General features: G+C 44.0%; 1 protein-coding gene across 1 annotated transcript; it reads left to right on the top strand.

The window, feature by feature from the left end:
* The first annotated feature begins 10,220 nt into the window (after positions 1-10,220).
* Positions 10,221-10,725, top strand: LOC106341417 (transcriptional regulator TAC1). The gene has a single exon (XM_013780183.1). The coding sequence runs from the start codon at positions 10,277-10,279 to the stop codon at positions 10,694-10,696; it is 420 nt and encodes a 139-aa protein (XP_013635637.1). The 5' UTR covers positions 10,221-10,276; the 3' UTR covers positions 10,697-10,725.
* The last annotated feature ends 410 nt before the right edge of the window (positions 10,726-11,135 follow it).

The raw sequence follows: 11,135 nt of genomic DNA, 5'->3' as shown, positions 1-11,135 counted from the left end.
TCGTAAGTTGGGCCTCGAGTCATGTCTTAGGTCCCTTTGGGCCGTCTTCTGACTCGAAGCGTGTATTACGGCTTCTTTCGATAAAGAACGAACTTTCCGCGGTTTTTACCGTAAAGTTTGATCGATGACTTAGAATGGCGGGAAACATGAAATGGGTTCGCTACGGTCTTCGGGAGATAGCATCAAAGGGTAGACGAGAATGCATGGACTAATGTCGTATCGACGTTTCGGAAGAGCTCGGTCGCTACGTAGCGACCGGACAGCGTGCATGTGCGGTAGTTGCGTAATGACCGAGCTTGGTTCATCCGTGTTATGATCGTCATACTCGGACCTATCCGTAGCTGGTCTGGGTATGTTTCCGATGGCTTATGTCTGATCTAAATAGAATTCGAACGAAGCTTTATCTCGGGAACATACGTTGCGACATTTTCTTGACCGAGCATGATTTGTTGCGGAAAGACATATTTGTATTGCGGGGATTTGGACGTTAACTTCGCCGTAACCGTGTTCGACCCCAACAATCAGCCTCCCTCTCGGCCGATACTTCCGCCCTCCTGCGGCTCAAGGCATCAGCCACTAGGTTAGCTTTCCCTGGGTGGTAAGCTATGTCCAGATCGTAATCTGCCACAAACTCCATCCACCTCTTCTGTCTCAAATTCAACTCAGGCTGAGTGAAGATATACTTCAGACTCTTTAGATCCGTAAGTATCTGCACCCTAGCACCGTATAGATATGATCTCCATATCTTCAATGCAAACACCACAGCCGCCATCTCAAGGTCATGGGTCTGATAGTTGCCCTCATGCTTTCTCAACTGTCGTGAAGCATAGGCTATCACCTTCCCGTGCTGTGTCAGGACACACCCAAGTCCAGTAATCGATGCATCAGTATACACAACATAAGGTTGATCCGCCTCTGGCAATACCAGGACCGGTGCACTGGTCAACATGTCCTTCAAGGCTGAGAAGCTCTTTTCACACGCCTCAGACCATGCAAATCTCACGTCCTTGCCAGTTAACTGCGTCATGGGCTGAGCCAAGCTCGAGAACCCCTTGACAAACTTCCGGTAATAGCCGGCCAACCCTTAGAAGCTTCTTACTTCCGTTGCACTTTTAGGCTGCGGCCATTCCTGGATGCACTTGATCTTTTCTTGATCAACGGACACTCCTTGATCAGACACTATGTGTCCAAGGAACTCAATGCTTTTCTGCCAGAAATTACACTTGCTCAACTTAGCAAAGAGTTGTTGTTCCCTCAGGCGTCCCAGCACTGCCCGAAGATGCCTTTCATGGTCTTCCTTAGTCTTGGAGTACACGAGTATATCATCTATAAAGATAATCACAAACTCATCCAAGTACTCCCGGAAGATACCATTCATCATCTTCATGAACGCAGCTGGTGCATTGGTCAGTCCAAACGGCATAACTACGAACTCGTAGTGCCCATACCGTGTCCGGAAAGCCGTCTTCCGAACATCACCTGGCTCAATTGGAATCTGATGATATCCCGAGGCTAGATCGATCTTGGAAAACCACTTGGCTCCCCGGAGTTGATCCAACAACTCATCAATCCGAGGCAACGGGTACTTGTTCTTCACAGTGACCCGATTCAGCCCCCGATAATCAATACACAGCCTGAAACTACCATCCTTCTTTTTTACAAAAAGGACTGGTGCTCCCCAAGGTGAAACACTGGGTCGTATGAAACCCTTATCCAACAACTCCTCAAGTTGTTTCTTCAGCTCGGTCATCTCGGCATGAGCCATACGATAAGGACTTTTGGACATTGGGGCCGTCCCTGGTTCCAATTCTATTATGAAAGGGTCAGCCCTATCAGGGGGAACACCCTGTAGCGCCCGAAACACATCTTCGAACTCACTGACCAGCGGAATCCCGTCCGGGTTACAACACCCCCCCCCCCCCCCACGACCTCCTCAGTGGTAATGGTAGCCAAATAGGCCTCACAACCATTCACAAGCATCCGTTCCGCACGGACTGCTGAAACCATAGAGGTCGTCGGAATAATCCCTTGGAAGCTAATTGGGTCCTCACAACCCATCTCAAACTGCACCCGTCCACGGTGACAGTCAAGGGTGGCCCTATGCTTTCCAAGCCAGTCTATTCCTAAAATCACTTCATGATTCTCAAGGCGGACAACAATCAGATCCTCATGCATTACCTTGTCTTTGATCACTACAGGGATGTCCTTTATCAGCCCTAGTGAATGGATCACTTGCCAACAGGCCGCATTCACTATGCAAGGATCATCCCCAGTTCCTGTCCGGAACAAACATTTTCCAATCATTCATGAGCTCAGTGCTTTCCAAGCCAGTCCATTCCTAATATCACTTCATGATTCTCAAAGCGGACAACAATCAGATCCGCAGGAATTACTATGTCTTTGATCATTACTGGGATATCCTTTATCAGCCCTAGTGAATGCATCACTTGCCCACCGGCCGCATTCACTATGCAAGGTTCATCCCTAGTTCCTATCCGGAACAATCCTTTTCCAATCATTCATGGGCTCACAAAACTATGTGTGGCTCCAGTGTCAAACAATATGTGTGTTTCCACACCCCCAATACACAAGGTCCCTACACAAGGTCCATTCAAAGTATTCTAATCCGTTCTAGGTTCCATACCATGCAATTCTACTGAATTGAAAAAGATTAGATAAAATTCATTACCAGTGATCGCTTTGAATGGCCCAGCCTCGTCCGCGTCCTTAGACAGTTCATACACCCTTGGCGTTGATGCCTGACCACGGCTCTGGTTCGGCTTCCTGGTATCTCCACAACCCTTGTCCTGTCCCGCTTGCACGTTAGGGCAATCCATGTGGATGTGTCCCGGCTTACCACAACCGTGACAGTGGAAGGAACCGCCACCACTCGAACCCTGTCCCCTACTCTGCTCCCAGATCGGACAGTCCCGAGTTGCATGATCCATCTTGACACAACGGGTACAAGCTCCCATGGCTTTCCAGCACTCGCCCCCGTGACTTCGTCCACATTTGGAACACTCCGACTTGCCACTGGAGGATCGCCCCTCCTCAGTCGAGTCCCGTTTCCTCTTCCGGTCACTGTCGGATCCACTAGAAGCCGTGTGGCTCCTAGATTTCAACTTGGCCTCCTCAGCAAGGTTGGTCTCTACCAAGGCCATCTTCTCAACTAACTCAGACACTGTGTGGAAGGTACAAACTGAGCAGTAGGTTCGGAGTTCGACCCCTAGGCCTCTGATGAACCTGCGAACCTGAACTGCCTCCTCCTCCAACTCCTTACCCACATAGCGTCTGAGCCGATTGAACTTTTCCTCATATTCACGGACTGTCCTGCGACCCTGCGTCAGGTCCAAGAATTCTGATTCCAAACGATCCCAAGCCTCTGCTGGAAAATACTTGTGGTTGAACTCCACCTCAAAGTCTGAGAACCTCTCAATGGAACCGTTGGTGCGTTTTTCCAGAGCCAACCACCAGTTGTGCGCATCCCCTTCTAGGAAGTGAACCGCAATGTCTTTCTTGTACTCATCTGGACAACGAGTTGAGCTAAAGTTCCGAGTCAACCTGCTCCTCCATTCGTCGGCCTCAATGGGATCGACACTACCAGCAAACTGCTTTGTGCCGAGCTTGGAAATGTGAGCTAACACGCTCAGGTAATCCACTTTCTGAGCTATCCGCACTGGTGGGTCGATCTCCATAATCTCAGCTTCGGCCGTAGCTCGACCTTCGACTGTCCGTGCGGCTGTCCCAGCTGCACGAGCTGCTGTCTGAGCCACCCGAGCTCCCGTCTGAGTGGCCTGAGCTGTCGCCCGGGCTGCCTGAATTGCAGTCTGGGCTGGTGTGACTTGACCCACCGAGGAATTCACCAAAGGAGTGAATGCCTGCGTCAAAGCCAACATCTGTGTGCCCATTTTTTTTACCGCATCCAGCACATCCTGCATGGACGGCTCAACCAACTCAGCATCCCCCGTGCCATGACCGGCCCGGTCTCCTGCATGGGAAGATTCAACTTCTTCCTCATGCCCCAACTCCTACTGATCGTCCACAGCAGTAACATTAACCTCAATAGGTAAGGTTGGTCCCTGCGGCAATCCGGTTTCATTGTTGACCGGTTCCAATGGAGACGGCAACACCTGAGACGGAACCGTCCCATCACCTTCTACATTACCGGATGCTCCAGCAGCCTCCTTCCCTTTCCTGGACTTCTTCCTTGTTGTGCCCTTAGGATTTAAACACAGACAAATGTTAGTTCATACCAGAATTTCAAACCTCAATCTGAACCTAAGGTTATGCCAAAACAATCAATCAACACAAGGAACAAGAACAACCTCACCGTGAGTCCCAACAGCCGATGTGACTGATCCCTTAACCCAAACAAATCCTAGAATCAAGCATGCTCTGATACCAACTTGTAAGACCCGATCCTGGATTCCTCAATCCAACCAGACCGCGACTTACCTAACCGTTCTACCTAGTTGTTTTCTTTACTTCTTCATTCAAGTGTAACATTTTCTTATACTTAATCAAAATTCTGAGGTTCAGCAGCGGATATTCATACAATCAGGTTCAAGTAAAAACAAATAGTTATTCTATAGATAGTAAATAAGATCCATACATCATTCATTTGTCCATACTACTACATTACAATACTTAGTCAATCATAAGTTCACAGTTTGCGCAATAGGCTATCAATACTTCACACTTGTCAATAATGACCCAATCCCCACACATCTTCCCATGGCTGGAGCCCTCACAGTTCATTTCCTTTACCACGGTCCATGCATGTACCTGAAACCCAGCACATTCACCATACACAAACTCATGATCAGATAACCTAACAAGAGATTCTATCATTGCATGGCTGGTTCCATAACTAATCAATCAATTTCTCTTTAAATCCAAATCTGGCCAATTTCATATGTGATCTAAAAACTAAATAAAATTCACTAAAACTCATGATAATTCTCAACTAAGAGATTCCCATAGTCAGATTCCATAGAATCGATCTAGACCATATAGATCTTGATCACGATCAGCCCGGCCAAGGCCAAGGGCTTCTTATCTGAACCGGCCAGGGCTTAGGTTCAGTACCATCATGTCTGATCCATCAGACTATATCACAATAATATAGAATATAAGTTAAGTAATCAGAAATTGGAGATGGTGTAGCAATCAATCCGATCAGGCCATAGACTCAGGCGATTAGGCGCCGGCTATGCCCAATGGCCTGCAACCACGCCACTAACCTTAGGGGTCCGTTCTCCAGGTGCTGGTTCCTTCTCCTTCTCCTTCTCCTTCTCTTTCTCCCTCTGTCTGGTATCCATTCTCCAGCACTTGTCTCACACGATCAGGGCTTGGCCGAAATCAGATCAAGCACCACCACCACCGGTTTCTCTTCAATTCGCCGGCCTCTCTCTCTTCTTCTTTGTCTCACGATTTTCTCAGGGTTTTCCCCTAGGGAATTGCATGCCCAAAATAGACCCTAAGGGTCTGTATATATAGAGAGAGAGCCAATAACTGCCCTGGCCAGATAGTTACAAACGATTGGGCAAGGGGTTGCCACTTGTCCCTTTGTGCCTTTTCGCCCATAACCGCCCAGAACCGCCCCTATCCGGTCCAACTGCTCCCTTGGCAGTTTCTCCCATCGAAAACCATTCCCCAAGCCTTTGCCCAAGCCTGGTTCGAGCTTGAATGCACATGGCCCCATCGTCCAACACGAGCCGCCGGCACGGCCCGGTAACTGCTCGGACCCAGCCACACTGGTCCAGACCGGAACACTCTTCCAAACTGAGATGACCTGGCCCCCAACTGTCCCAGCTGAGTGAGATAGCTAATCAGCTCCCGTGAGCTGGTCAAGACTAAATGAGCTGGATTCACACTCTTTCCAGCTGCTTGAGCTTGGACCAGAACTCGCCCAACTCCTTAATCACTCGTCCAGCTCCTTTAAACTTTTCTCCATCATTTCCTGGTTAAATCTCAGCTGCTAGCCTTCCTTAACCTTCAGTTTGGCCATGATACGCTTGTCTTAAGGTATTTTAGACCTGACTGGTGCGTCTCCTCGCACCATGGCCTGACCGGACGATCCTATCTAGGATCGGGGACATGACAAGAACGATAATGGAAAATGTGAGGTGTCTACTGAGTGAATCAGGTCTTGAGGAGAAGTTCTGGGCAGAGGCTGCAGCAACTTCGGTTTACCTCATAAACAAGACACCGTCATCTGCGAACGACTGCAACATACCTGAAGAATTTTGGCTCGGTAAAACACCGGGGTATGGTCATTTACGGAGGTTCGGTTCAATTGTCTACATACACGCTGATCAGGGAAAGCTGAAGCCACGGGCGTTAAAGGGAGTTTTCATCGGGTATCCAACCGGAGTCAAGGGATATAAGGTCTGGCTAGTTGAGGAGCAAAAGTGTGTGATCAGTAGGAACGTTGTATTCAGAGAGGAACAACTCTACAAGGATCTAGATCAAGGAAAAGGAAAAGGGATTGAAGTGGATCAAGAGAAGTCGGGAGAGACTATCAAAAGCTCAACAGAGGTTGGAGAAACATCGAAGACAGTCTCAGAGGATCAGGAAGAAGGTGGAGCTGCACAAACAGAGTTAGAAGCTGAAGGAGAGACAACAGTGGAGTCAGAGGATCTGAGTAACTACCAGTTGGCAAGAGACAGAACTCGAAGGGAAATTGAGAAGCCAGCACGATACACTGAAGATTCAGCTGTTGCTTTCGCGTTGTCAGTGGCAGAAGAGATTGACTGCAAAGAACCTGCGAACTACGAGGAAGCGTTGAGTAGTCAAGAATGGGAAAAATGGGATGCAGCAATGGATGATGAGTACGGCTCACTTGAAAAGAACAAAATGTGGAATTTGGTTGACTTACCAAAGGACAAGAAAGCGATAGGGTGTAAATGGTTATATAAGAAGAAACCAGGAATACCCGGAGTGGAGCCACCAAGACACAAGGCAAGGCTAGCTAAGGGTTATTCTCAAAAGGAGGGAGTAGACTATCAAGAGATATTTGCTCATGTGGTGAAGCACATTTCCATTAGACTCATGCTCTCAATGGTTGTTGATAAAGACCTAGAGTTGGAGCAGCTTGACGTCAAGACTGCATTCTTACACGGCGACATTGAAGAAGAGATCTACATGGAACAGCCACAAGGATACAAGGTTAAACGAAAAGAAGGAAATGTCTGCAAACTGATCAAGTCCTTATATGGGTTGAAGCAAGCCCCGCGGCAATGGAATAAATGCTTTGACCACTGTATGATCAAGAATGGATTCACTAAGAGTGAGTTTGATATGTGTGTCTATTTCAAGAAGCTGAGAGATGACAACTACATATATCTACTTTTATATGTAGATGATATGTTGTTGGTCTCCAAGAACATGTCAGATATTAAGCATGTGAAGGAGATGCTTGGAAGGGAATTTGACATGAAAGATTTGGGATCTGCGCGAAGGATTCTAGGAATGGATATAGAGAGGGACAGAGCAGGTGGAGTTCTGAAGTTGTCACAATCTAGATACATTAAGAAGGTTCTACAAGTGTTTCGTATGGATCAGGCCGATGTGGTAGCAACTCCATTAGGAGCACACTTCAAGTTAGTTGCAGTGAAGGAGGGAGATCCAAATGTTGGCACATAAGAGGAATATCCGTATGCAAATGCTGTAGGGAGCATTATGTATGCAATGATTGGCACTAGGCCAGACTTGGCATTTGCTATTGGAGTGGTCAGTCGTTTCATGAGCAATCCAGACAAGACTCACTGGACGGCTGTTCAGTGGATTCTGCGTTATCTGGTGAAGACTCAAGATGTGGGATTGGTGTTCAGAAGGCAAGAGAGTGAATTTAATGTTGCAGGCTACTCAGATTCAGACTTCGGAGGAGAACTTGACAGGAGACGATCGACTACGGGATATGTGTTTACTGTTGGGGGAAATACAGTTAGTTGGAAGTCAGGGCTGCAGCAGGTAGTAGCGTTATCAACTACAGAAGCAGAGTACATCGCATTGGTGGAAGCAATAAAAGAAGGACTGTGGCTGAGTGGACTGACTGAAGAACTGGGGTATGATCAGGCTGAAGTCAGCATAGGGTGTGATTCTCAAAGCGCAATATGTTTGGCCAAGAACAATGCCTTTCATGACAGGACAAAGCATGTTGTGGTGTCAAAACATGTAGCGCTGAAGATGAGTTTCGTCAGAAAGATGATAGAGACTGGAGAGGTAAAAGTTCAGAAGGTGCATACATCCAAGAACCCTGCAGGTATGTTAACTAAGGTGATACCAGTTATGAAGTTCGATCAAGCTCTAAAGGAGCTTGGTGTAGCCAGGTACTAAGAGATTTGGCTATGCTTGACGGCATAAGGGATGAGGGCAGATTGTTGATGTCAAGGTGGAGATTGTTAAGTGTGACATACAACAATTGGTTCATTAAGCTTAACCAGTGATTGGGTTAAGTGAAATGTTGGTACGAGAAGGAAGGAGGAGATAACTGGTAGGTTATTGGATCTAACTGATTCGGCGTGTACCGGTTTAGTCTACTTAAGTGACTGAAGAAGCGCAGCTCATCGTCATCAGAAAGAGAAGAAAAGAAACACTCAGAGATTCAGAGGGGGAAGAAAAAGATAGGATCTTCGAGATTAGGATTGGCTTGATTCTAAGTCTCGTGTACTGATCCTTGTACATTCTCTATTGGAGGTTATAGTGGAGTGTTTGCTTGTGCCGTCAAGCACCCAGACACAGAGATCTCACATCGAAACTCGAACTGGACAAAAAAGGCTTGTTTGTTCTTTACTTTCTTCGTTATTCATTCTTGTTTGCGAGAGAGTGAGATCGAGTGAGTTGAGAGAAACAAACGAGTGCGAGCGAGAATTCTAGGCGATTACGAAAGATCGAGATCGATTGAGTCGCAACAACACTTAAGAACCCATATATATGCAATGTTGTTGTTCTCAAATTAACCGACAATTTTTCCTTTCGGAAAACTAGTGTGCCCACGTCATGACTCATGAGTTTATATATATTCGCTTAAGCGAGAGAATCTAGCTTATGTATCGGTGGAAATTTTATTATTAACGTTCTATATCTCAAATTTAAGTTAATATTTCGAAAACTTCTAGCAAAGCAGTGGTCCTATTATTTCTCGATTTTGAATATATTTTGGTATATGGTACTGCCGTATTAATTAGTCATAACTAATATTTTGAAAAGTATGCTCAAAACGTGCAACAATCACATTATCTTTGCGTTTCAGAGAAAGGACGACACATGTGAAACTCCAACAGTGAAAGTCGGTAAAAGAAATGTTCAAATTAGAATTCTTCTTAGAAACCATAAGCCTTGACGAATTCTACTGATAGGGTTAGAATAAGCTAATGGAGATTGTAATGTTTGTCTATATCAATTAGTGTTGGATAAGTCCAAGACACTAACGAAGAATTGTTCTATAGTTTCTTGCTCAAGGATTATCATACTTTTCCCTCTTCAATCACTTGAAAAGTTAGAAATAATGTTTACGTTAACAAGTTAACTAAGAAAGTGTCGTCATCACTTACCGAATACGACATCTATATGTCTTGTCGGCTTATAGTTTAATGACTTTACTAATTAATCGGGTGAAAGTCAAATGACAAACTCAATAAATTATAGTTGTGTAATTGACTTTCAAATACTCTTATGTTCCTAATGACACTGATTAAATACATTTGTAAAACATATAGACGTTTAATCTTCGCTCGTACGTGTGTGTATGTTTTCTTATAAATCACTCATTTGTTGACATTTTCATTTTTCATTTATTCAAATAGCTACAGAGAGTGTTATTTTAATCATTTTATTTTATTATATTTTAAGAAAATCCATATATATTTCACACACATATATTACCCAATTTGAACTCAAATTATGATAAAATGCCTACAATAATACAAATCATTTAGCTACAAACCAAATTAAAAGATAACATTTTCTAATATGTTTATAAATAATATACCGTTTACTGCCGGCTATATATGTTTAGTAGTATATTTTAAACAAATTAAAGCTAACATGTAAACCAATAAAATAACTAATCACCACATAATTAAGCCATCTATACATTTTGTCGGCTAATTAAACAAGAAAATGTCAGCATTGACTTTAACTAATCACAATATATATTTATTATTTAACCGTTGATCGAACATCACCTTGTGATTTATCAAAGTTACATCTCTTCACAAATTAAAACACTCCCTTTATACTAATTTTTATATCCTCTCGATCATATACAAAAATGAATAGAAAATACTCGGATCGTCGATCATATTCATGGTCTGGACAAGCAAGACCATACATATGCGAATTTTGCGAGAGGGGTTTCTCCAACGCACAAGCTTTAGGAGGGCACATGAATATCCACAGGAAAGACAGGGCAAAGCTGCGACAAGCGAATCTAAAAGAAGATGACCGTGAAGACTCCACATGCACCACTTCGAGAAATCGGTTCGAGCAAGACCTGACTGAACTGCCTTTCTTCGTTGATTCCACGGTCGGTTCATCAACAAAACAAGACAAAAATACAAGTGGAGACTATTTGGGAGGTGAAGAGAAGAAAATGATGAAACTTCAAAATGCTTTGTCCCACAGTGCAGAAGTGATAGATCTTGAGCTTCGTCTAGGACTAGATCCTTATAAGAAATCACCAAGTACGTAATAATGTGAATAGTATAATCACCAAGTAAATATTCCCTCTGTTTCAAAAAGATAGATGTTTTAGAAAAGAAAATTGTTTCACAAAGATAGATATTTTATGTTTTCTACGAAAAAATTGTAAAATAAAAAAAAATTAATTGATTTTATTAAATTAGTATTGGTTAAAAGATATTGAAAAATTGAAAATTTCATAAAACGATACATTTATTATAGTGATTTAATATGTTTTCTTAATATGTGTGAAAACGTTAGAAAATCTATCTTTGTGAACCGGGGGAGTATCTAATAATCTGAATAGTTAGAATTTGTTTTGTTCGTTTGATTATTTATTGATGTCTTGATATTACAATAAAACTAACATTTATGTACGTAAAGTATCTGATTTTGATGCGTTTTTATCATTAGTTTGTTAACACAATGGTTTATCATCATATTATACG

The sequence above is a fragment of the Brassica oleracea genome, chromosome C4 (genome assembly GCF_000695525.1).
Source record: "Brassica oleracea var. oleracea cultivar TO1000 chromosome C4, BOL, whole genome shotgun sequence".
NCBI classification, from domain to species: domain Eukaryota; kingdom Viridiplantae; phylum Streptophyta; class Magnoliopsida; order Brassicales; family Brassicaceae; genus Brassica; species Brassica oleracea.
The sequence above is the reverse complement of the archived record's forward strand: the minus strand, read 5'-3'. Positions and strand labels throughout refer to the sequence as shown.

Bases quoted from the DNA above. Each gene is read 5' to 3' on its own strand.
- LOC106341417 (XM_013780183.1), top strand. From the start codon at position 10,277: ATGAATAGAAAATACTCGGATCGTCGATCATATTCATGGTCTGGACAA.